This window comes from Corvus moneduloides, chromosome Z, assembly GCF_009650955.1.
Source record: "Corvus moneduloides isolate bCorMon1 chromosome Z, bCorMon1.pri, whole genome shotgun sequence".
In the NCBI taxonomy this organism is placed as follows: Eukaryota; Metazoa; Chordata; class Aves; order Passeriformes; family Corvidae; genus Corvus; species Corvus moneduloides.
The window spans coordinates 29,575,586-29,601,947 of record NC_045511.1 but is presented as its reverse complement, the minus strand read 5'-3'; the positions used below and the strand labels follow the sequence as shown (position 1 = coordinate 29,601,947).

Genomic DNA, 26,362 nt, shown 5'->3' with positions numbered 1-26,362 from the left:
AGCAGTGTGACTCTGCTCCTAGGCAAGACTTTCATGGTCCCTCAAGGCTTCCTCTGACCTTGAGCAAAGTCTTGGTGGGTTCCTGCTCCAGGAGTCCCTTGCAGGCCTGGGACAAAGGCCCAGGCCAACCCTGTTGCAAGGCAGATGCCATCCTCTGCAGCCATTCTACTCCAAAAGAGCTTGGTGTCAGCCCCTGGTGCTTCCCCAGGGGAAATGGGAAGTGAGCACCCTCCCCACAGCACATTGCCTGCCACCCAGGAGAGGGAAATCCCTCCTATCTAGGGTGAGGAACAGCCCTGAGACCCCCATTATTTTCACAAGCCAGAACTCAAAGATGCCATGCAGCACCTTATCGAGACTGGACGCAGGAGAGCTGAGTACCATTGCTTCCAGCATGGTGTTCACAGCTCTCAGGGTCTGCAAGGAAGACAGAGAGTGATGGCATTGATTCTGCTGTTCCTCCCCACCCTGGAAGACTGATCTGAACTCGCAGTGCTGGGTCAGGATGCACATGCTGCCTGGGAGAGAGACATGGGCAGAGAGTCTGCTGACTATATAAAAATACACAAATATCAATTTCAGTTTAAAAATTTAATTTATTGCAGATTGCTACAACTGTACTGCCTATATCTAAACATGCAAATATCAGTATATCTCTCTAAATATCCATACACCTCTAACTGTATAAGGACAACAACATAATACATCTATAAGTATAACTATATAGAGGGGGATCCCAGGTAGTTCATTTTCACAGGCTTTCCCCTGGTAGCTTCCTCCCATGTAGAGCAGCCCTTCTGGAAAGGTACAGCAGATGGACATCTAGGAAACAAAGGAAACACTGAGTCAACACTGGGCCTTGTTTATGTCTCCCTCAGCAGCACACCCAGCAATAGTACTTCTATCAGTGACTAGAAAACATGGCCTGAAAGGCAGGTTCTCCCTTGGGAATTTGAGGCCTGCTGTTTACAGAATAGGGAGCTCTCCCAAGTTTTCAAAACTTTAAAGTTTTGAAGTACCCCAATAAAAGCTGCAGCACTAGCTCTGTAAATAGCACCCCCAAGAACTTTGAACAAAGACCTTCACACCTCATGAAAAGAACTCCAGCCTTGTTTCTTCTCTGTACTGACAAAGAGACCTCAGTCCTAACAGTAGAAACTGATGGGCATTGTGAGATGAGTTATTAACTAACATTGTTACCTGGGATCTAGAAACTGCCCTCTGAAGTCCATAGCAGCTCCTCCAACAATTCTACCATCATCTATTGGATCAACTACTCTGATCTCCCCTTTCTGTGAAAGCTAGGCTCAACGTAGCTGTCTCAGTCATCGCTAAAAACATGTGGACTCTCTTCTTACCAGGGTCCTCTGGCTCAAAGGAACTGTTCCCACAGCTCATGTTGCCAAGTGAAGCTCTCCTGCCACAACGTTCACAGGCTCACTTCCTGAAGACTCACACTGACCCAAAATATTCTCCTTAAAAGGAAAAAAAAAAACCAACCTTTAAACAGAAAGATATTCTCATTATCACCTGTTCAAGAATATTAGTCTCTTCTGCAAACAGCCTATCCATCAGTACCTTGAAGATGAATGATTATTCAGAGCCTGCAACATTTCCTTCTATTAAGGAAAAGAAGGCTTTTTTTCTGCTATGTGTGAGTTTACAGAAGACAAAAGGGCATCACACTGGGTAATAAGACATGGATAATTCCAAAAAATCACACTGTCCACCTTGAGTCTGCTCTTACTCAAATATTGATAAGGCAATGCCTGTGTATATTAATAGAAATAGACATTTTTTGATGAAGCCATACAAAAATACGCAAAAAGGCTGGGTAAATACAGGAACTAAACACCCAGGGAAGTCTGGGAAGAGCCAAGAGTTAAAGACAGGAGATTTTTAACCAAAGGTGGGAAACTGTCAAACCAAAGGCCTTGTAGTCCGTGAACTACTCTTCAAACACAGAATAAGCCACAAGTCTTTAACCACTTCACATCCAGGACCAATATCGCGCTTCTTATCACATACATAAGTCATGAGGACTCAAAACCAAAACACCTGTTCCCCAACAACTCCTTGCCTCACACACTTAATCCCTTTATTCCTAAGGAGGAAGTCTGGACTCTAATTGCCAAAGCCTTCAACAATGGAAAATACATACCTCTCAAAACACTGTTCAAAAGCTGTCAAAACTGCCAAAGTTCAAAGTGCAGGTGAGACAATTCACTTAGTAGGCATCAAGGAAGGAGTCCTGCCACCTCTGTGTGCACTGGGACAAGGACGTGCTCCTCTCTACCCAGCACTGAGCAGAACAGCGTATTCCAGGCTGGAGTTTTGGGGGCAGATTTCATTGGAATATATATCTATCTGGAAAGACACCCAAGAGGAAGAAGACTAATCGTTGCAACAGAGAGAGCAATAATGGCAAGTTTGCACCAGCTTTCCCACCTAGAAACTTAATTGAAGGCATCAGGATACTGAGAGGACAGTAAAATAGTAGCTTCAACACATACACAACATGGCATTTTGAGTGCCTACAGACTAGGCAGATCTCGTGCAGCAGCCAAGAGATGCAGTCAGCCTCTTGCTTTGCCTTTGTGTTCAAAACCGGAAGGAGAGACTGCATTTGGTGCTGTAAGAGTGACCTCTCCACGCCCCTCTCTGCACATGAGACTTACAGTTTTGTACACAAGGAGAACCAGCCACAGGTAGAGCAAAGGACGTTCACAGCTTGTCAGGTGACATAAAGTATGAACATGTGAAAATGCTTTATACCAACCAAATGCTCATAAATTGTATTTTCCACAGAAAACATAAAATTATTAACTCCATCTAACCATTTCCCTGAATTTTCAACAAAAATGTTTGCCTTCAGTGGCAATTCTCAAAATACTCTTTAAGATCAAAGACATAACCTAAAAAGCTTCCACTTCATCAACATGAATGAACCTGCAATGTGCATTTTTCCTTTGAAAATGAGCACCTGAACTTGTCTGACACAAGCAATGGTCTCGTGCTTCAGAATGCAGGATAGTTCTGATTCCCTCCTCCTTTTTTAAAATTTTGTTTTAATAAACAAGCACTTAATTAAAGACGCTTTTACTTCTCAGGCGTGTGACAACACTGAAAAGCTCTCAGTGCACACCCCAGCACCGCCACTGAACAGTCACCTCCAAGAGGGCATCCAGTTCAGGGTGGGACAAAGAAACTATCTCCTCGAGCGCCTGAAACACAACCTCGAGGTCGGCCGGGCCGGGGCTGACGGCGGCGGGCGGCGGGGGCGTCTCCGCCACCGCCCACAGTCGCCGACTGTCGCGACACACGGGGGCGCGCGCGCGTGCCCGCCCAACGACCGAGCGCCAACGGCCGCGGCGCGAGGGCCGCGCCGGCCCCGCCCCGGCACGCGCCCGGGTAACGGCACGGGGCCGGCAGGGGGCGCGGTGCTCCGCCATCCCTCAGACACCGGCCGCGCCCCTGCAGTGAACCTCCGGAACATCGATGCAGTCGCTAATCAGGGAAAATTAGAACGGAGGAATCATTCGGGCTGGAAGTCACCTCACAAGATCTCTCCTTCAGCCTCCTGCTCAAAGCACAGACGTTCATCGGGTCAGACCGGGTTGCCTGGGGCTTTACCAGTTAAAGGATGCAAAACCTCTCTGGGCCCGCACTCCACCACATTGTCCTAAGTTTTTCCTCTCTAGTTTCAGCTGATGCCATTTTCTCTTTTCTCCTGCCAGGCACATCTATGAAGAGCCTGGCCTTAGCCCCTTGATCCCATCCCCATAGCCTCAAGGTGCTTTCAGATGCCCTACAGCTGTTCCTGCTCCAGATCATGAACCAGTCCTAGACCCACAAGCTCACCTATCAGGATGAGCGCTCCACCCCCACTCCGATGGTTGCCTTCCATGAATTTGTCCTATATTTCCAATTTCCATCTTGACTTCTTGATCATAACCTGGATGCAGGAGCCATTTGTGATCTGAAAAGTGTCAAGCAGAAGCAATAATCCCTTTTGTCCTTGCTGAATTTGATGGGATTCCTTTTAGCTCATTCCTCCTGCCACTTCTGGTACCTGTGGATGGCAGTCCTGCTCTTGCACATACGGACAGCCTCCTCCTCTTCCCTAGTTTACCATCATCTGCCAGCGTCACAGTGGCTCTCCTTTGCTTTGCCCACTGCCCACAAGTTAAACAGGAAACATCCCAGGATAGACCCCTGCTGGATCCCACTTGTTGCCAGATATCTCCGTCATTGTTTTGCTGTCAGGATATCATGCTTGGCTTATACCTTTCTGCTGCACCTGGGAAAACAATGCTTTTCCTCTCCCTGCAGGAAACTGTAAAGTTTAAATAATTTGATTTGTACTTAAACCAGGTTTTTAGTTTACAGTTTGGCTTGATCTTAAGGAGACCTTTAAGATTTCCAATGCAAATAATTCAATATTGGCATATCCTGGAGTGAGGAATATCAAGCCCTTCATTCAGAGTGATTAGCTCTTGCCTTGTGCCACATTATAAAGCATGCATGCGCAAGTCCTTGTCTGTCTAGCGAATACAATCACAGTGCACACTGTTTTAGCATGTGTTTGACAGCAAACATTTCAGTGCTCACTCCATTGATTTTTCTGCTGTAGGCTGCAGCTTTGATATCTCTCTTTGTATCTAAATGTCTTAGCAGATGGGCACTGGATTTAACTGACTTTCTTGTGTTTGTACCATGAAAAGTGTCCAAACCTGGCAACACTGACTTGGTATCTGTTGTTTAGATATTCATGTGTAGGAAAAAGAGCGCACTGAGAGAGCTTGTGTTACATGTGAAATTGCATGTGACACAGAAAATTAGGAGTCATTTACTAATTAAAAAAGCAAAGTAATATATCACTAGGCACAGCTAGAACTGCACTGGAGAAGACACAAGACATATTTATTTGAATTTTTTATTCTGTAGTACTCTATATCACTTATATATATAAGAGAGAAGGATACTGCCAGCAAGTAAAACTGGTGATAGAGAAAAATATCCCTTTAAACTTCTGATTACAAATTAACTAGTTGTAATCAGTTTTCCCTGGAAACATCCTACTGACATTCTGCAGAGCATGATGTTGGATTACAGTTTGCTTCTAGCGAATAAGGAAAGATAATCTAGCAATCCTAGACAGAGCTGTGTCAGGCTTTTTTTTTTTTTTGGTATGGCTTACAGATATTTTCTCCTCAATATTTTCTGACTGTCTTTTCCTTCCTTACACTACTAAATAAATAACAAAATGTGGTTTAAATTCGGTCTTCCAGCAATTTCTGACAAAATACATATATATACTGAGGATATGAAAGCCCGGAGAATAGATTATATATCTCCTGCTAGACTGGTGGGGCAAGTGGTGAGTGGTATCCCAATCTGTTTGTGTTAACCACTTCCAACACGTTGATTGGCAACAGCAGCAAGTCCATTTGTGTGAAGGAACAGAGACTACAAGGCTCAAAGTGAAACTGCCAATGCTTTGTCAGCATGACCAGTGACGCTGCCTTATTTTATCAGAGACTCTGATTATTTACAGTCATCAATTTTTATACTTCTGTTTAGGTTATTGAAGTTCAAAAGACCATGAAAGTGGCAAGATCGCTAAAAAAGTTCTCCCTTCACAGAATCATTTGCAGTTATTTTCAGCTTGGACAATATCCCTGTGCCTGTGGGGGTGTGTGCACAAAAACTCCAAGAAAACATTCCTGTCTCACTTACTTGGAGTAAGGATTTTTTTCCCCGTTCTTCTTACATTCCTACAGAGCCATGAAATGCAAGGACTTTTGACCCTTTTTGATCCTAACAATTCATTTTATACACTGAACCTCCTAAATCATTGCTTCAATACATCTCTCTCACATGCTATTGACTTTACTGCTGCCATTTCTGTTCTTTCAAGCGATGAATCTTGTTTCACAAGGCTGGGAAGACAAAAATCCATTTCAGAGCCTCAAACAGGGAGTTAATTTATCATTACTTCAGTAAGCATTCTTAGTTGCATAGGGCATTAATTCTCTCTCTTGGTCCTCCATATCAAAGGTGTGGGGCTTTTCCTGAAATACTGCATATTTGATGAAATACTGCTAATTTTCCTTCATAATAATGTGCAACTGAGATGTTATTGTCCAATTTTTATGCTCTTTCCTTTTAGGTCTAGCCATTGGATTCTGTCGATTACATATACAACTAACATATGCATTTATTTTCTTTACATTTCTAATGGACAAGCATCCTAGGGTTAATATAAAATATAAAATTGTATTAAATTTGTATGTGACACAGTTTGAAATGTAACGAAAAACAGTTTTCATGTCTGTCCATCTACCTACCTACCTCCCCACCTACTCACCTACCTATCTACCCAATTCTCTATAAACTTGAGAACAGCTTTTGTAGTAATCATCTCCCTTTACACTAATTTTCAGGTATAAAGCCAAGCATGCATTTACTGGAAAACACCTGTTGAGCACTAATTTTTATTGTCCACCTGGTCCAGTTGAATTGTGAGCTGAAAAAGTTCCTGCAGGCTAACAAGGGAGAAGATTGAAACAGAGCAAGAGACCCATTTTGTTGTGGTGTTTCCTTTTTCAGAAAAGGTGAATTTTATATTTGTTCTTGTCATTCTAATTCTCTACTTCTAATGAAAGTGGAGAACAAAGGAAATGGAAGAAATACACTCAAAGACCCATCCTTCTAATGTGGAAATGAGTTCAGAATGGTTTGGCAAAGACCTCTGTGAATGGAATCCAGGTTGTGGATCTGACTCTCCAGTTGCGTATCTGTTCCTTCAGGTCTTTATTTTTGTGGGGTTTGACCTGGTCTCCCCTTTCAAAAGGACTCTATTGCTTCCACCTTGTATATCTTTTAACTACTTCTTCCAGAAAAAACTGTGGCCTCCACAGTGCTGAAATTCTTGGTAGGAAAAGGGAAAAATAAACTGAGTGTAGATCAGATCCATAAGCATAAATCCTGCTCAAAATAAGGAATCAAAATTCATCTAAAAATTCACAGGAATGTCCATAGAAATGCCATGATGAACTGATATTAAAACTGGAGACATGGGCAAGGCTTTGGTGACTGCCATTTAACTGTGGTGGTGAGCCAAAGACATGAGTGAGAAGAGAGAGTGTAACATGGAGCTGCAGTAGCCCCAGACGTGTGCAGAGGCACGAGGAAATGCAGGGATGGATATCCCATTGTAACATCACTGGGTGGGAGGATGACATCACCAGGAGATAAGATTGTAACCTTACCTCCCTCACTGCTTGTATTCAGGGGCTAGACATCCATTCAACTGTGACATCACTGGGTGGTGGAGAATAACATCACCAGGAGATGGACTGTGATACCACATCCCTCGCTGGTTATATGTGTTCCTGCAGAGCCTGGCTGCGCCAGTTTAGCTCAAGTCTGGACTTCTGTTGAGTGTGCCTGCAAGTGGGAGCTCCTTCTGGCCCTCAGTTCTCCCCAGGCTGCCGCAGCACGAAGACATGGCCACAGGGGCAGACTGGAGCTGCCCCATCTGCCACAACACTCGGAGTGATGTGGCCTCTGCTCTGCCCTGTAATGACCAGTTCTGTCTGGGCTGCATCCTGCGGTGGGCAAAGACAAATCCAGCATGCCCACTCTGCAGCAGACCTATGGAGATTGTCAAGTTTTCTGAGTGGAGTGAATGGGACTATCTACAGTTTGCCATCATGGCCTCAGAAGAGTTGGCAGAGGACAGCAGCCAGGCAGGGAGCGCTCCGTTCCACCTGGCCCAAAACAACCCCCATCACCCTGTGGTGTCCTCTTCAACTTCTCCAGAAAGGATGCTGTCCCCAGATGAGCAGGGGACTGCAGAGCCAGAGTTGATGGGTGGCCTCCTGCCTGAGGTCTGGGCAGAACTTTTCCAAAGGCAACAGCAACTGCTGGATCCTGTGCTTCCCTGGCTGCGCTGGAGGCTGGCAGCAGTCTATCAGGACCAGTGGTGGCGAGCAGAGGCTGCAGAGGCCTCCATCCTGCACGGCCTCTGTGTCTGCGGTCCGAATGCAGAGACCTTGGTTGAGCTGCTGGAGCCTCTCCTCAATGGGCACACAGCATCGCTGGTCTATGGCATCATCAATGTCATTGCAGGCCAGTGCATTGACAAAGCCCGAAGGCTGCTGTGCTTCCATCATGCCAGCACCAACTCCAGTAGCTCCAGCTACACTAGCTCCCGAGAGGTGACTCTTGCCAAAGAACCCACAGGCTCTGAGGTAGAGGAGGAAGCTGGTACATCAGAAACTGGTCTCCAACGGAGTCCCAGCCACCCCCTATCTATGCCCACCTGCTCAAAGCAGGACCAGCCCCAGGAACAGCAGGAGCAGACAGCGGCAGCGGCAGGTCCATCTGGTCAGGGCTGCAGCCCCTCTCCTCCTGGCCAGGGCAGGAACTGCTCTTCTGGGAAGCCCCGGCATGCCCGGAAGAGGAGAGCCCCCAGGCCCCAGGATTCTCCCCTACCCAAGAAGAGGCCACCCTGCCAATAGCACTAGCAGGCCTCCAGGAACTTTTCAGCCAAGAAAAAAGGAAATAAATTGTCATTTCCCTGACAAAGTCTCTGAGTGCTACTTTCTCCCCATTCTGGTGCCTTTCTCTGGTCCCCACACTCCACCATCAGCCAAGAGCCCCCACAACTCCAGAGCCATTTTGGCAGTGCCTCCTCACAAAGGAAATCCTGCTGCAGCCATGATGATTGAAAAGCTTTTGAACAAGCACCGAGGCGGTGCTACCAGAGGCATCAGGAGTGAAAGACTGACCAGGCATTCATCATATGAGAAGAGTAAAACTCTGATAGTGCCTAACACAATTTTTGCCTAAGACATTAGTTAAAAATGTGCAGTTTGATGATGTACAGTCAGAGGATAGGAACAGCCTGAAGGTACAACCAATCAGAATTCATTCAATCATTGGGAGGGAAAAGACCTACACATCAATATAGAATGCACTAAAATCTACATTAAGGTAGAGCACTATAAAAAGAGGGCAGGAGGAAAAGGAAATATGCATCAAACTGGGGAGTGGAAGAGGAGGTAATACCAGCAGCACTGTTCATAAGGACACTAATTACACATTTTGCAGGTGTGTTTTAAAAAGCTAAATAAACAACAAAACCAAAACAAACCAATCAAAGAAAAAAAAAACCCCAAACCAGAACAAAATAATATATGTTGCTCTTTAAAACTTTGGAAACTGTTTTCGGACACATTAAGTTTGTATTTTGGGTGATCCGCTTGTTGGAGAGCAGGAAGAAATTACTAAAGGCAGACAAAGGAGGAAGGAGAAGTAATAACATTTAGCACATTGCCTTTTTGTTTATCATGTTTGTACAGTCTCTAGGACAGTTCATTCTGACCACAGAAAAGGTTGGCCGATGGAACACAGTGGGAAAGCTGCAGATTTGCCACCTGCTTGCAGCAAGCAGCAAGCACAGTGACTGTACAGGGAGTTGCTGTCCTGCTGTATGTTCCTGGCAGGAGCCTGTGCTGGCTTCCCAGACCAAGTGTGTGCTGTGCACCCCACAATCATCTTGTGAACATGACTCAGTCCACAAGAACCTGGATCACAGGAGGAGGGCGCGGTGCCCTGCTGGCCAACCAACAGACATTCATCCAGGGAAAGTCCCTCTGAACAACCTGGTGGTCTTTAACAATGGAGTGACTACACTAATGGAAAAGGGAATGTACAGATGTCATCTCCTGGAGTTCTGTAAGGACTGTGGCACTATTCCCCACAACATCCTTTGCTCTAAATGGGACAGAAGTGGGTTTGATGGGACTGTTCAGTGCAGGTGGAATTGGTCGGACTGGCATATCCAGATGATAGTAGTCAATGGCTTAGTGTCCCCATGGGCATCAATGAAAAGTGATGTTCCTCAGGGGCCCATATTGGGACAAGTGCGATCTTCATCAAGGACATAAGACAGAGTAAACTAGTGCACCATCAGCAAATTTGTGGGTGACACCAAGATGAGCGGGTGACATGCCTGAGGAATGAGGTGCCATCCAGAGGGACCTGGACAAGCTCAACAAGTGGGCCCATGGGAACCTCATCAGTTTCAACAAAGCTGGGATTACAGCCCAGAAAGCCAACTGTGTCCTGGGCTGCCTCACCAGCAGCATGGGCAGCAGGTCAGTGGGGGTGGCCCTTTGCTCTGCTCTGGTGAAATCCCACCCAGAACACTGTGTCTAGCTCTGCCCCCCCCAAGCACAAGAAGGACACGGACCTGATAGAGCAAGTGCCAAGGAGGCCACCAAGACGATCAGAGGGATGGAATACCTGCGCTATGAGGGACAGGTGAGACAACTGGGCTTGTTCAGTCTGGAGAAGATAAGGCTCTGGAAGACCTTAGAGCCCTTTCCAGTACCTAAAGGGGCTACAAGAGAGCTGGAGAAGGACACTACAAAGTCATGTAGTGATAGGAGAAGGGGAAATGGCGAGGAGAGGAGAGGACAGGGTTAGATTAGATGTTAGGAAGAAATTCTTGACTGTGAGGATGCTCAAGCATTGGCACAGGCTGCCCAAAGAAGCTGCATCTGTCCCTTCCCTGGGAGTGTTCAAGGCCAGGTTGGACAAGGCTTGGACAACCTGCTCTAGTGGAAGGTGGCCCTGTCCATAGGAGAGGGCTTGGAACTAGATGGTCTTTAGCATCCCTGAAATCCCAAACCATTCTATAATTCTATGATTTCAGGTAAACCAAGTAGCTTTCCTCACACTGGTGACTTGTGGTATTTACTGCATGTTTCACCCTCCAGACCAGCAGTTCTTCATGAAACATAAAAACTACATTCCACTTTCAAAATATCACAAGATATTATAAAGCTCCATGCTTTCAAGTATTTTTTTTTTTTTACTAGAATAGTAAACCTCTAGTCTTGTGCACAACAAGATAATAACTTACAGGATCACCTACTGTGGAGTACGAGGCATAAGAATGTTTTATCTCAAACATTCTGACTGTTGCAACAGGAAAGTTGTGATTGGAAGAGAGGGTGTTGCAGATATGGGAAAGCGCTGTGCTGAGCCGGCTTCTTTTTCTGCCTTGAGACTTGTGTTCAGTGCTGCTGTGTGCACTCCCACTCCTGGCTCCCTTCCTGGAGAGCACCAAAGGGCTGACTGCAAATGCCTGAAACAGCGGCAAAAATCTGTATTGCATAAGAGGTGTGCACCAGGAAAACTATAAAAAGAAGTGGGTCAGTCCCCCTCATTCTCTCTTTCTCTCTTGTGCTCTCTTTGTTCACCTCATTTCCAGGTAACAGTTCCCTGACATGTGATCTGGTATCTTTGTTCATCCTGAAAAAAATTTGTAATGGACATCACACACCCTATCGGGTTGGTTGTGGCACAAGGCACCAAGAGAACAGGGGGGATGTGCCAAAGCCTTGGATGAACTCTCTTGCATACACTATGAGTGAGAGTGGCATTGGAAAATTGATCCAGTTGTTGAGAGCTACAACTCTATATTGAAATACTACTGAAGAGTAATCGCTTTCAATATCCAGTGTAATTCCCTGCATTTGAAAGCCTCTCATTTTCTCCATTTACCTCAGAGCTAACATCAGCTAGGAAGTGACAGGGCTGAAAATAACACCTCAGCCATTCTGCATCCCGAGTCTCAGGAAACATTCATAGAGCTTCAAAAATGTTCACCACTGAACAAGGTGGGACACAGGCCTACAAAGGGTAGGATTGATGAAAACATGGAAAGCCAAGCAACACATCCACTGCATACACATTATCCTGCTGCTACTGTGCTGTAGCATCTCCAAGGAGCCTTGCCCATCTGAGGTGCACCTCTGGGAGCTTCCCTGGGCACATCCATGCACCACAGAGAGCTGCCTGCTATGGACATAAAGAAAGAAAGAAAAGAAAGTACCGACACAATGTGGGACAACTCAGAAGGTGCTGCTGGGAGGAAAGCAGTGGGCCCAAATGGGCCAGTCCCAGCAAAACTGGAAGCTGTGAGGCAGAGAGCAAATAGAGCAGATGCTGGGCAGGCTGCAGGAAGGCAGGCTTAGGAAAACAGAAAAACCACCACCGCCCCAAAGTTTGGAAGCTTCATTCCTCTGCCTCTCGCTTTTAAACCACTTTTTCTCTATTTCTCATGTTGTGGTTTAACCCCAGCCAGCAACCAAGCACCACACACAGCCATTCTGGCTCCCTGGGGAGACAATCGGAAGGGTAAAAGCTGGAAAACTCACAGGTTGAGATCAATTCAGTTGCATAGGGAATGCAAAAGCCACACGCACAAGCAAAGAAAAATAAAGAACTCATTCACCATTTCCCAAGGGCAGGCAGGTGTTTTGCATCTCCAGGAGAGCAGGGTCCCCTCACACCTCACAGTGACTTGGGAAGACAAATGCCATCACTCCAAACGTCCCCTCCTTCCTCCTTCTTGCGCCCAGCTTGAAACACTGAGCAGGATGTCAAATGGTCTGGAATATACCTGTGGCCAGTTTGGGTCACCTGCCCTGGCTGTGTCCCCTCCCAGGCTCTCATGCAGCGTGACCCCAGGCCAGCTCTGTCTGGGCAGTTGCGTCCCTCATGGTGGGTGCTGAGCTGAGAGAAGCCGTGGCTCACGCAGATCCAAACTGCACAAGTTGTCACTCCCTCACGTCAGCCTCAGTTCCCGTGGCAGAACTCGCGTGCCCGCTGGACACTCACCTGCGCCCGAGCCTGCGAAGAAGCCCAGCTCCCTGCCCCTCTGCCCAGAGCAACACAGACACTCCCAACCTCTCCAGAAGCTGCGACACAACCAGGGCCACGGCGCCGTCCCCAGCAGTGACACCACTGCTCTGCCCTGTTTTGCCCTCCTCTATTCACAGCTGTGAGCCTGTATCTCCACACGAGGTTGTGGCCTGGAGATAACAAAGGAAGCAGACTTTTGCCCACTTCCAAACCATGCCACAAGCGCCATCCATGGGTCTTCCCAGGTTTAAGCAGCACCTGACCATTCAGAAGCAAATTTAGAGCCTATCCACAGGGTGAGAACAAAGTGAGTCTTCCAATGAAGGTTTTATAGAGTATTTATTTTGACTATCAATCTAAACAAATGAGAAACTACAAACTATGAACTGTAAACTACAAACTACAAAAAACTACAGACTACAAAAAAACAAGTGGCCTCTTCCAGGGCTAGTATCTCCTGTCGGCCATAAACTGCTGCGCTGCCATGATCAGAGGCGTCAGGCTGGAGGTCGGCTTGGCTGAGGTTACAAACGGATGCTGCCCAAAGAGAAAAGGAAGAAATTAACTTCTGCTTTCCCAACTCCACTCCTCACGGGCTCAAACAGGCTTTCTCTGGTTACCAGAAAGATGTAGAAATGAGGGTACTCTCTGCACCTTTGTCTCCACGTCAAGGACCTTGCTACCATAGGAAAACATGGTTCACAATCCCACAAATCCATTAATCCTGCAGGTGTCTGCAGCTTCTTGAGATTTTTGTTGTGCCCACATTGTGGGAATGCAGCTTGCATGTTTTCCTTTCATCAGGATGCTCAACAGGCTTCTTGAGGTTGCCCTTTTCTAAGTCATGGGCTATTTCAGTTGTTAAAAAAAGGTGAGGAGCGTAAGGCATTCCTCAGGAAACTCCAATCCCTTGGAGAAAGGCTGATCCCCACAGGATTTTGGCCCATGTTCTGAAAACCCCTGACACAAGTGGCTGACAGATTCAGCACTGGCACCTCCCTCCACAGCAGGGACAGCCGAGCGGCACTTTCTGCCGCTCCCTTTCTGCCACAACGTCGTTTACATGGCTGTGCCAGGCAGCAATGGGCCAGCCTGGCCAAGTCCTGCTCAGCTGTCCCCACCTTGGTGGCACAAACCTCTACAAGTGGGGCAGGAAGGCCAAGCCAAGGCCCCTCTGAGGCTCACTGGGAGCTCCCCAAAGCCCCTCCTTCCCTTCCTCCCTCCCTTCCTTCCTTTCTTGCTTCCTTCCTTCCTTCCCACACCCAAATCTCAAAATTATTGCCAGGGGCTGGTTTCATTGGCTTCTTCCACCACCTTTTCAGCCCTCCCTACCTGCTATTATTCTACTTCACTTCTTTTGCTACCACATTAAACTGAGTGTGTTCCCAAAGTACAAAACTGGGCCACAGAAATGACCATCTCAGCATGGAGCACCTCTCCTCTGAGAAAAGGCTGAGACAGCTGGGCTTGTTCTGCCTAGAGAAGAGAAGGCCCTGGGCACATCTTCTTGCCACCTTTCAAGACTTCCAGGGGGCTTCACAGCATGCTGGGGACATATTTTTTTGCAAGGACAGTTGCATTAGCACAAGGGATAATGGCTCTCAACACAAAGAGGGCAGATTCAGATCAGGTCTAAGGAAGAAACTCTTTGCAACGAGAGTGCTGAAACACCAGCACAGGTCGCCCAGAGAGCTGCTCGCAGCCCCATCCCTGGGAACATTTGAGGTCAGCTCAGATGAGGCCCTGAGCAACCTGATCTACTTGACGACGTCCCTGCTCCTTGCGGACCACTTGGTCTGGGTGACCTTGAAAGGCTCCTTCCAACCCATCTCCACTCAGGATTCTCCTTCATTTTTCTTTGAAAAGCCCCAAGACTGGAGATTCTTAGGACTGGTGCCCCTCTGATGCCTTGGATTGAGCGGATGAGAAGCCCCTGGCAGCGGGCAGCTGGGGCACCCTGCAGCCGCTTGGCCTTTTACCTGCAGAAGCTCCTGGGCAGACCAGCGCCTGTCCTCGTCTGTCTCCAGGCAGCAGTGCAGGAAGTCTCGCAACCAAGCGGACTGTCGCCTGGGGTTCTGCAGCCTCGGGGTGCCCCCGGTGCATATCAGCTGTCGAACCTAGAGAAGAAGGAAACGCCACGCTCCGCCTGTCTCCTTCGCACGCCAAACCGCTCACCCAGACCCCACGGGAGAAGCTCCACTCTCCAGTGGCACTTCCCTCCCTGCCACAGGCTTGGACATGCCCTTCCTACCCCACACAAAAGAACCCAAAGCCAGAGACAGTCACAGCTAGTCCACTATGCAAAGGCTCCTGCTGTGCCCCCGATTTCATTGGCTGACCAAATTGGGAGCAACTCCATTGGCAAAAGCACACTTTGCTTCTCTGAGGAACGACACCAGCTCTTACAGGCAATTTGGAAGAGGGACTTTGGTCGAACTCTACAGTTTCCAAGGATTATTACATAAAATAATATCTATTATTATACACTGCTCACTGCTCCCTTAGGCAGAGCTTCCATCAAGCAAAAGGCATCACAAAAGGATTTTTTTGTGCTGTTTGTGATTAAATGCCATGGGGACGGTCTGGACAAGAAGCACGAGAGACTATGCGGCCTGGAACCTATCGTCTTCAGGTGTTAGGCAAGCTTCCCGGGCCGAAGAACGGGGGCAGACTTTGTTAGAATGACAGTAGTATCTGAGAGCAGTTGCAGCATACCGTAGCAGAGGTTTTCCTCAGGTAAGGAGGCGCTCCTTCCACCATCTCGATCCCCACGATGCCAAAGGACCAAATGTCCACTTTGGGGCCATAGGGCTTCCTGGTGAAAATTTCTGGCGCCATCCAGTAAGTAGTCCCGACAGCTGATCTCCGTTTGCTCTGCTCAGGGGTGAGCTGAGCAGCGAGGCCAAAATCAGCTGAGGAGAAAAAAGCCCTCTGGTCAAGCCGGCATGAATTAGGAAAGCAAAGAACTCCCCACTGTACCAACGTCCCAGAAGGCAGTGTGGAATCTGGCTGCAAAAGGGGCCAGGCTGGCATTCCTCCAGCCTGCAGCCGAGGAAATACGGAATTGGCCACTGAGCAAAAGCCTCCAGTTTCAGGCAGTGGCTTTCAGTCCCCTGAAGCTTTAGCCCATAACTGCCTTGCTTGGGAAAGGACACGCACAATCCAGAGCCACTCCTGACACCTTCTTCCCAGCCACACCTCCCTGCATGTTGCAGCTGTGCTCTGCGCTCGCAGCAGGGCAGCCTGCACTGCCATGGGCACCACTCTTGGGGACCTGGCAGTCACTCAAAGGCAGCCCCACACCGCAGCCCACCATGGCTGAGCCTGGCCAACAACACCCACCCAACTTGACAGATCCATCCAAGCCCAGGAGAATGTTGTGGCTTTTGATGTCTCGGTGGATCACTTGCTTGGAGTGAAGGAAATCTAGGCCTTGCAGGCACTGAGAGAGAGAAAAGAAACACGAGCCTAAGAGTTCCTCATCTGATTTCATCCCACAAGCAGGGAAGTGGCAAACCTGCAAGAGTGACTCGCTGGGGGATGCTGAGCCATGGCAGGACAGGCTGCTGGCAAGAGCAAGAGCTTGCTGCTCCAACACGAGGACAGCAGTGCCTTTTTAACTGAGGGCATATTCGCTTCTGAGAGAAAAAGGGCAATTGTTCCTCTGGCCAGTGGCCTGCAAGCACACACTGAAGGAGCGCTGCTGCAGTGGCTGTGCTCTCTCCAGCCAGATGACAGCGGATGCTTTTGCAAACACCACTTTGGGTGCAAGCATCTCCTTTGAGCCTGAGCTTTGTGAGAGCCCTGAGAGTATCTCTTTGCCGCTTGTCTGAGATTGTGCCACCAACACATTTGCTCTTACAGGGAAGGAATGCAGTACACTTAGGGTCCAGGCAAGTATTCAGAGAGGCAAACACAAATAAACACAGCTGGAGAAGGGTGGGCACGCTGGCAGGCACTCCAGATGCTCTTGCTGCTGCCAGTTGTAACAGAAAGGCAGAAAGCAAGCTGGGAAGATGAAATCACTCCTCTCCTTACCACCTGTTGGGAAGGACCATCCCGCCCAAGCCATGGGAAGCACAAGCGCCATCCCTCACCTCCCGAGAGACAGCTGCTATCTCTCCTTCTGCCATACAAGTCTCCCTAATGACATCGTGTAAAGAGCCTCCGTCCATGTATTCCATCACTAGCCAGAGCTCCTCGTCCACCAGGTAGCTGGAAGGAGGAAACAACAGCCTGGAGATGAATGCGCATAGTTACATGACCTGATGGATTCTTGTCTCCATGTCTCTCTTGGAGGAAGGCAGGAGCAAGTGAATAGTCATTCACTAGGCTCCACAGGCCTTGAACTCTGTGCAGTCTAAAAGACTTCTTGGTATCCACACCAATGCAAAACACTGGGAACAGGCAAAGGAAATAAGATCTACAGTGCTTTGTGACCCGAGGGAAAAAATCAAGCCCCAAACCCAGCAAAATGAAGTGCGGGGAGGGGGGAACTTTGAGGCTGTTGGCTCAGTAAGATAGGGCCGAGTCAGGTCTTTGAAAGTGCACTTCAAACTAGGTATGCCAGGAAAGATTAATGCAGCCCCAGTGCAATCTCCTCCCAAGACACCGTAGATCAGCAGAGAAACAGGAATTAACAGCTCCGTTCTCTGCCAGCCACCAAAGGAGTGGTTGATCCTTTGGCTTGCAGGATGGGAATGACCTTTCATGACAGAAGAGCAGAACCACTCACCTGTCTACGTAGTTCACGAGGTTGGCGTTCTTACCGTCGCGCATGACCTGGATTTCGTTCACGCACAGGTCGGTGCTGCTCTCTCGCAGGAGACTGATTTTCTTTATGGCCACCTGAAACGACATGGAAAACCATGAACCAAAGAAGGCTGTGGCATGAGACCACAACGGGAATGAGGAGACAGTGATTTTGGGATGACAGAGCTGGGCAGGGCCAAACCACCTTGCGACTGGACATCAGAGGAATTCGTAGCTGAGCTTGCAAGAGCCTCTTACGCCACTCGCTTGGGCGCCAGTCCCAGGACACAGAGCCAGAGAGCCTTTGCTTTGTACACCCAGGAGAAACAGGCTCTAAACTCTCCACCTCAAAGCTCTAACAACACTCCCTACGCCCACAGCCTTCCCCCAGGGCCTTACTTTATCTTCAGCATTTTCATTCACACACCTCTTGCAAGCAGGAAGCCATTTTGTGCCGGTGAAAATGGAGCCAAACTGCTGGGAAAACACTGGAAGTTCTAGGAGGTTCGATCATTACTCCAGCAACCGCTGGCATTCTTGATTGCACAACAACACAGCAAACTCTTACAGACATGACGGGTAAAATGCCATCCTAAAAGCATCCGGAGGGTTAAACCCCCAGGAAATACAACCCTACTCACTTTACAGAAAAATGCTGTGATGATGAAAACATCATTGAGGATACCTCCCAAAAAGACAGCCCTAGCCCTTCCACACTTCAGGAGCTTTCATTTTGCTGCACTAAAACACTTTCCTTCACACCACAGACATTTGCAATTACTGCCTGACTGCAAAAAGGAATAACCCACGCCTTGATCCTCTAGCCATGCACGCCGGGCTCTGAGCATGGCGTAGGCCCTTGAGAGTCCCCTTGCAGACCTCCCTCTCGAAGCACAGTTCCCAAGGGCAGCCCTGCAGGTGGCTAAGGAGCTACTAGCATGATTCCCATGTATTTGCAACAAGCCAGAAACGAGAATTCAGGAATCCTGAGCTGCGGCCCCAAAGAGCAGTGCCATGCTCTAAGACACCACCTTGGCACTAAGACCCAGCTGGCTGCATGTCCTCCTCTGAGAGAAACCGCTTGGCCTCCTCGCATTCCTCGGGGCAGCTGAGAAGGACAAAATCTGTCCCCACTGTATTTGGCAGGTGGACACTGCTCTGCACTTCATTGGCCCTTGTAGCAAAGCTCTACTGGCCAGCCAAAGCTCAGCCACAGCTCACAGCAGAGGGGAGGGCACTCGAGAGCTGCAGAAGCTGCGGCGCTGCCTGACGCTTACCTCTTCTCCTGTGGCAGTGTCCACTGCCATACACACAGTGCCGAAACCCCTAGAAACAAAACAGCAGCGGAGAAAGGAGAAGTCCTTTAGTCCCTGCAAGTGCAAGACACCGTGGTCCAGCGGGAAGGAAAAGGCCTGGGGCAAATCTCAAATGGGACACGACAGATTCTGGTCTGGGTCTTTTTCCCTTTTTTCTTTCCGTGTGTGCACATGGGTGGGATTTTTCCAGGCACACACTCTGGCTGGGCCTTCCCACACCTCTCCTTGGAGTCTATCTGCCAAACTCAGGCAACACCACACAGGCCTTCTGAGAAGCCTGAACTCATGGAACAGCCATTGGAGGAAAAGATCTAGAGACAGATCCTTCCTCCAGCTGGCAAGGAAAGTAGTCTCCAGCCACAACCAGAGCAGCCAAAGGCCCCCATTGTTGCACACACAAATGGAGAATCTCTAGATAGCTTCATTCCGGGTCCAGAGCCATAGGCAGACACAGGAAGGACTCTACTCCTCAGGCGAGTTCTTGTACACTTGGCTGCTCCCAGAGGAAATGCTGCAAATCCATCCCATTTACAGTCAGCAGAGCTGGCTTTCAAAAGGGAACAGCTTGGGGGATTCTTTGCAGGAAAGGCCAAATCCCCACAGGATCCATGAGGGCTCTGCCATCAGGCAGGTGATGCCTTTTCCTCTAGAGTGCATCGGCACTGGCATTTCCCTGAAGCTTTGGCTTTTGCCACCTCAGCTATAAAAGAGAGTTGCTTCTTTCACCTCTGCTTTTGGCTTCTAGACTAGGTGACAGTCATCCTGACCACTGAATCTTGTTTTCAGCAAAATATTGGAAAGAAATGCTACTGACAGCTGTTCCCTGACAGCTCTCAGCTGCTAACTTGACCTTTGAGGCAACACAGTTTTTGCTCCTTTCATTCCCACATATTCTGTATTCTTTTGAGACATGTAAAAATGGTTTCTCCAAAAAAAAAGCGGCAAAGAGATGCCACACACTTGAGGGACAGGAGATCTCCCAGGTGCTGCTCTTTGCCGCAGAAAAGACATTGCCAGCATCCAGGTGTCTTTGCCGTGCCTTTGGACCACAGCTATAAATGCTGACCAGTACTGAGGGACGGGAGCATCTCAACACAGTGTCTGAACAGCTTTGGAGCTTGCCTGACGTCACGCTGGGGAGATGTGACACCAGCAAAATACACAGCCCCTCCCTTTGAAGAAGGAACGGTGGCTGCGCTCACCCTTGGCCAATAGTTTCCAGTTCTGTGTATTTAGCCTCGGGATCTCCCTCGCTCACCAGCATCCCTGAAAGAAACCAAAGGAAAGATGTTCACTTCACCACAGAGATCCCACCCTGCAGCAGATCAGAAAGGTAGCCCCACTCTCTCTCTCCACTCTCCTTGGGGACACCAGGCCCTTTCTTCTCAGTCAGTCAGCGAACCACAACAACAACGGCACCACAACAACACCACCACCACTACCACCACAGCAACAAAACAGCAACAAAACAGTCAGCTCTGCAGCACAGATTGCCTGCGCAAAGCCTGACTGTCTAAACTAAAAACTAAGCACATGGAGAATCAGTCAGAGGAGACACGGATCAGAAAAGACAACAGTAACCAAGAGAAGTGATTGTTGTCTAGAAACATTAAGGGCAGCAGGAAAAACAAAACCTTTCTGTTCTTAGGAATAAACACTCTGTGACATTCAACCAGAGCTTTAATCCTTGCAAATGTAAAGGCAGGTATCTTGGGTTCTGGAATCAATTTTTATCAACAGCTGCCCTTTCCAGAACAGGAAGAATATTGCAAAGTGCTTCCAGCAGAGGCACGATCTCCACCTTTCAGCACTTTGCCTAAACAATGCCTTTCTCCCTTTCAAGAGCAGCAGCTCATCTTATAACCCATTGCGTGGGCTTTAGGAATGCGGTCCCTCATCTTTTAGGACCGGACTAAGTTCTGAACATGACCTTGGCTGTGCCCCCCAGGAGCTGGGCCCACAGAGCTCCTTGAGGCCCACTCATTCGCTAGATCACAGCCTCCTGCTCAGCCAGAAACAATCTCTGTTTCTTGCTTCCCTTCTGCGTAGAGGGCAGCTCAGGCAAAGCCAAGCCAGGCCGAGCTGCCCTCAGAGGCAGGAGCAACACCCGGTGCTCTCTCACCACCTCAAAGCACAACAACAGGTCCTGTGGGGAGGCCTCAGGACCCGACACTCCGCTGAGGAGAACAGGAGGTGGGAGGAGCTCATGCTGACACATGCACACACAAGGCTCCAGCAGACAAGGAATACACAGGACATACTCAGCATGGCCAGGCACTCCTCCTCTGTCTTCTCCTGCAGCTCCTCAGCACTGCCAGAGGAACTGCTTGTGCTCCAGGTGCACGAGCTGCTCGTGCTCGAGTTTCCAGCTCGAGGACTGGAGGCTTCTTCAGAGCCTGCAGCTGCAGCTCGTGCAGGTGCCAGGACAGAGGAGGTGGAGCTCTGGGACAAGAAATGACTTTGGGTCAGAAAGGTGCCTGGCAGAGATGCCCCTCTGATCCCATTTCAAATGCAAGCCCCTAGGAAGATGCTGCCGGCCACATCCAGGGCTCTTCACCTCTTGGCTTTTGCTGCCCACTTCTCCAACTCAAGGCGCAAAATCCAAAGGCTGCTTTTACACGAGGGACTAAATGACACCAAAGACACTGCTAAGCAAAGCAGGCACTTACTGATGGGGGCTGCTCAGGCCGTGGGCTGACCGCAGGGGCAGGTTCATTGGCACCCTCCTCCTCTTTAGCCTCCTCCTCGGGTACAGAGGCAGCCAGAGCAGGTGCTGACGCTGCCCCTGTGCTCTGTGGACAGATACATGAGGGACGGGAAGGAACCTGTCATGCAGAACCTTAAGATATATTCAGCTACAGACCCCGCTGTATCTCAGCTGTTCCTTTAGCTGCTGACAGCTGCTCCATGGAGAGGGCCAGGTCCCTCCTGGGGACAGTGTCTCCTCCATGCCCTGCGAGGCTGTGAACTGCATCTTTGCACTGCTCTCTTCAGCGGGGACAGAGAGCCTGCACAGCCACAGGGCACAAAGGGCCTCCCTTGTCCCCCAGGGCAAAGACATCCTAATGCTACCTCTTGTCTCTTGCTACGACAAATTCACGGCCCCTGTCAGAATAGTGGGAAACTGATGTCTAAACGTCCAAGTTCCACACCCCTTTTCAAGGGCTCATGGCTGGGGGAAGCGCTCTGGAAGTGCTGGAAAGATTCCAGGCCTCAGCCTCTTCAGCCACGCACGGGAGATGCTGTCTGATCAGAAACCTGCAGCTCTGCTTTGCTCCAGCCACAGGGCTTCCCAGAGCTGCCACTTACTGATGCTGGATGCTCAGGCCCTGCAGTGGCAGCAGATGCAGCTTGGTTGGCATCTTCCTCCCCTTTGTCCTCTTCTTCAGGAAGACACACAGCCAGAGGACGCTCTGAGGTTTGTTTTGTGCTCTGCAGACAGACAGCAGCATGAGGGACAAGCAACCTTCTTTACACTCTGCTCTAGACCCAGATGCACTAAGGAGAAATCATCTGCAGAGAAATGGGATCCTCAGTTGTTCAAACTCAAGTAAAATGGGCCAAGTAGATGGGACTGCACTCTCTTGTATAGGAGAAATTCCATCATGGCTCAAAGCACCAAGCAACCCCACTTTCATCTGATCAAAAGCTCTGAAATGGAACATGGAAACAAAACAGGCAGGGATCCCCTGCAGCTGCTGCTGCTGCTGCAAAGAGCCTGGACTGTACTTTCATTCATCTGACCAGGCTGGCACTGGACTGCAACAGGCCCAGCTCACAGCTTGCTCCAAATTGTCAAATGCTACCAACGCCAAAGGCTCCTTTCCCACTCACCCACGGACGGGATTCTCTCCAGGCATGGGCAATGTGACCTGCAACACACAAGGGAAGAAGAACCAGATGCTGCAAGAAAACTGCCTGCACTGGGCAAACCCACCGAGAAGTCAACCCAAGGGCAGAGCGTTTTGCTTTCACTACATCCCTCCAGCAGCAACCTGTGTGCCACACAGCAAGCAAGACAGCAGCACAAAACACTGCCTTGTGTCTACCTGTTGTCCTCTTTGGCCACTCAGCCCATAGAAACTTGAGACTAAGATAGTCTGAGTGGTTCTGCACCAGTCAATGCTTCTGCCCCACCCCACCCAGCAGGAGCTACAGCTCCTCCCCTTCCTGCACTTCAGTTTTCTGAAGAGATTGCACGCAGCAATTCCCATGAGCTTGCTGAAAATGATTCCACAGAAAAGCTTCCCCCAAGTCCCCCTCAGCCGTGGTGGCAGTTCTACTGTGACACAGCACAGGAACAGCTCCTGGGTGCAGGAGCATACAAGAACTCTTCTAAAAATGTCTATCTCAGAGGCCTTTTCCAAGCTGATTCTGTGATGTCATCACAGAGAGAATGGCTCCTTTAGCATGCAGGAAATGTCAAGTTCCACAGGCACATCCTTGGGATGAGGGAATGCAGACGGGAAGATGCTTCCCCTCAGTCCTAGAGAGCAGCGCACAGTTTTTACAAGGACTCCTGCCAGGCTCTCTGCATCTTCCCATCTTGAAAGATGTCTTGCTTCAGCCAGCAAACTGAGGAGATTCCACACTCCACTGCCACAGGCCTTGCCGGGATGGGGGGGAGCAGAACCCCTGCAGGCTCCGTTACAAATGCTGCCCACACTCCGCTGGCTACAGACACCCCCTTCTTAGCTGGAGCTGTTGACAGCAGCTTTACCCCACTAAAGGCATCTTCACGGCAATTTGGTTTCCATATGCTGCACCGAACAAAAACGTCTACTTACGTGCCAGGTGGGTGAAAAAGTACCCAGAATAAGCCACGGAAAATGCCATGCAAACTGCAGCACACATTCCCTCCATGGCTTGAGCAGCGCTGCTCAAGTTTGCACCGGACAAGACTTGTGGGGAAAACCAAAAAGACTCAAGAGTCCCGTCAGGGTGCAGCCTGCTGGCAGAGCCCTCCGCGATCAGCAGGATCCGCCTGCAGTGAGCATGCCACAGAGCTGCTCTGCACACGGCAACTTTTGCCTTGACAGCGCCGGGATGCGGCCGCTGACATCACAATAGCGGCCGCTCTAGGCTGCTTTGTGAATTAATGCATAGGACCAGACCTTCTCTACAGCGAGCGCCAAAAAAAGCCTGCAAAGCAGCACAAAAAGCCCTCCTAGCCCGTAACCTCAAGGCATCTAGGAGTAACTCTGAAAACACACCAAGCTCCTATAGCCCACGCTGAGAAGCTGAACACTGAGAAGGAACCAGGATGCGAGGAACCACATTAGTGATCTTTGGCCACTACTGCTTCCAAGCAAAAACCAGAATGCTTGTTCCAGCTGGATCTTCCTTAGTTCTAGAAAGCACCAAACAAGGAGAAGCACTGCTTTAATTACATTTAGAGTCTCTCCTGGGTACAGAGACAAGGTCATGGATCTTTCAGCACTATTTACTCAAAGCATTTGACATCATAGCCATGGGTGTGATTTTAGCAGGGAAATGCCATGAAATGCAAGGGGGATCATTCTGTCTGGCTCACTCTAGCAGAGAGGCCTTGGGACCCCAGCACCACCACCATCTTTTCCCCCATTTTCATCCTTCCACAATGTTTTTTAGGACATGGGGCTGAGGGTGGGTGGCGGTGTGGCTCCCAAGGATTGGTACAGAAGTGAGAGCTCCAAGACACAGCTGCAACCAGCAGGGCAATGGCAGCATGTGGGACTGTTTCTCCGCTTCAGCACAACAAGGCAACCCAGAGCTGTGACACTGATATCAACTGAGTCCAGCCAAGCCAAAAGGAGCCCAGCAGGGTGGTAGGAAGAGGCAGCAAAGCAGCAGAACCAATCCCCACACACATGCCCAGTGCAGCGGACTGATGGTAGCCACACTGCCAAACAGAGCTCTGCAGGGAGAGAGGAGTATGTGAAAAACGAGGTTCACTCTCTGTTAGAATTTAAAGAGTTTAATATAAAGACAATAAGAGACACATAAAATAAAGCAAAGGGATAACAGCCGGGTGCCTTGGCGCTCTGCCAAGAGCACACTGATGCTAGAGGTGAGTCCTTTTTATACCATTTTTACTGTCTGTTCCCTATTCATATTAAAACTTTTCCCGGAGCTGTTCTGCATGGCCACTCCTTGGTTCTGCCTTTTTAGAGCATGCGTAGTCTTCTGCCTTGTGGTTTTATTTCTTTTGATTCTTGGGGTTGGGCCCGCTAGGTAAGAGTCGATGGTAGGGTGGATCTCTTAATTCTCCAGACAGTCAGGGCTGATTGCAGCTTTGGGCCTCTTTGCCCCCCGGGCAGAGCGGTGATAGCGGCTCTCGGACTCTCCTGGCCGCTCGTTCTCCGGGCGGAGTAGCCTTTGGGCCCTTTTGTTCTCTGGACAAAGTGTTGATTAGCAGCTTCTCGGGCCTGATCCTCTGCTCGATTGGAGGTTATCTTACTTGCTCACACTTGCTAACATTCTTGCTAAAAAGAGAGAAAACTACATCCACACAGCAAAAAGCATTTCTAACATTATATAATATCTACCTTAATACTTTGTGAGAAGCCAATACTATAATATATGTTTATAACAACACCCATCGCCATCACCACTGCCACCACCACTGCTGCAGGGAGGGAGCAGGAAACTGCCACTGCAGGTCCAGAGCTGCTCCAGGCACAACCAGCAGCTGTCATCTACCATCAGAACCACTCTGAAAGCCCTTGCCATTTTGTCTTTGTTCCAGGGGCCCCATGTGACACTTCACCTTTGTTGACCTTTGTTGGTTAAGCCATTACCTCTTTTGTACAATTTTCTTTTTATTGTGGTGTATTGCTTTTTTTTTTTACTAAATTGTAATTCTTAACATTTTTTAGCCTCTCATAGATTTTTTTCTGTTGTCCCCCTCTGTTGTCGTGGGAAAGGGGAGAGAGGAGAGGCTTTACAGAGACTATCTCAAGAAGAGCACATAAAAAGGAGGAAAGGCATAAGAAACAAAAAAACAACCCTCATGTTACCTCGTTTGGAAGGAATAAAAGTGGAAGTTTCTTAATCTCCAGCCACAAATCTTTGGAGCATTGACAGCCAAGAAGCACAGGAACGTGGAAACCTTGTGAGAGACTGGAGGAGATTGCCAGCTCAAAATATTTCAGGTGTTTTTATGTGGGAGAAGGGGCAGATCAGGCTTTGCTCTGGTGAGCCGATGCCCTGCTCCACACACCCCACTGCCCCAGGCCTGTATCCCAGCCCAGCAGTGGCTGCCAATCCCTGGCACACCCGAGGCAACACTCCACACCTCTGCCTGGAGCCCCTAATCCAGCTCCTAAATGGCCAAGTGACTGGAAGCCCCATGTGGGGGAAGGCCCCAGGAAAGCCAAAGGGTGTTTAACTCAGGATATGTGGCAACCACATGTCTTGACCCTATGTCCCCTGGGAATTTCTATCAGCTGAACACCACTGGAACCAGGAGTGGTAGTAGCTATACTAGTTCTTTTCTGTAATTCTCTCTTCCTCTTTATTTTTCTAATTCCCTCCTCTCAGATTTTTGAGTAACTTAAAATCTAACCAGCTTGGAGTTTTTAAGTTGA

The 26,362-nt window shown here is 49.0% G+C and overlaps 2 protein-coding genes and 1 long non-coding RNA gene across 3 annotated transcripts; 1 reads left to right on the top strand and 2 right to left on the bottom strand.

The window, feature by feature from the left end:
• Positions 1–605: 605 nt before the first annotated feature.
• On the bottom strand, positions 606–2,398 carry LOC116438514. The gene is made up of 3 exons (XR_004237788.1): positions 2,162–2,398; positions 1,359–1,475; positions 606–822 (listed from the first exon to the last, which is right to left on the bottom strand). It is a non-coding gene; the product is annotated as an uncharacterized LOC116438514 (long non-coding RNA).
• Positions 2,399–3,429: 1,031 nt separating this feature from the next.
• LOC116438623 lies at positions 3,430–8,567 on the top strand. Its single transcript, XM_032097627.1, has 3 exons — positions 3,430–3,606; positions 6,447–6,617; positions 7,297–8,567. The coding sequence occupies exon 3, from the start codon at positions 7,512–7,514 to the stop codon at positions 8,526–8,528; it is 1,017 nt and encodes a 338-aa protein (XP_031953518.1). The 5' UTR covers positions 3,430–3,606; positions 6,447–6,617; positions 7,297–7,511; the 3' UTR covers positions 8,529–8,567.
• Positions 8,568–13,046: 4,479 nt separating this feature from the next.
• On the bottom strand, positions 13,047–24,561 carry LOC116438532 (serine/threonine-protein kinase PAK 3-like). Its single transcript, XM_032097467.1, has 13 exons — positions 23,582–24,561; positions 22,629–22,666; positions 22,104–22,226; positions 21,464–21,586; positions 21,056–21,236; positions 19,997–20,060; positions 18,756–18,804; positions 17,462–17,574; positions 16,824–16,941; positions 16,069–16,168; positions 15,442–15,638; positions 14,706–14,843; positions 13,047–13,263 (listed from the first exon to the last, which is right to left on the bottom strand). The coding sequence occupies exons 1-13, from the start codon at positions 23,655–23,657 to the stop codon at positions 13,174–13,176; spliced, it is 1,410 nt and encodes a 469-aa protein (XP_031953358.1). The 5' UTR covers positions 23,658–24,561; the 3' UTR covers positions 13,047–13,173.
• Positions 24,562–26,362: the final 1,801 nt, after the last annotated feature.

Excerpts from the sequence above, each read along its gene's own strand:
- LOC116438623 (XM_032097627.1), top strand. The coding sequence starts at position 7,512 with ATGGCCACAGGGGCAGACTGGAGCTGCCCCATCTGCCACAACACTCGG.
- LOC116438532 (XM_032097467.1), bottom strand. The coding sequence starts at position 23,657 with ATGGAGGGAATGTGTGCTGCAGTTTGCATGGCATTTTCCGTGGCTTAT. Across the intron at positions 22,667-23,581 it reads CTTTTTCACCCACCTGGCAC|GTCACATTGCCCATGCCTGG; the intron begins GTAAGTAGACGT and ends TGTGTGTTGCAG. Across the intron at positions 18,805-19,996 it reads CTGGAAACTATTGGCCAAGG|GGGTTTCGGCACTGTGTGTA; the intron begins GTGAGCGCAGCC and ends TTTTGTTTCTAG.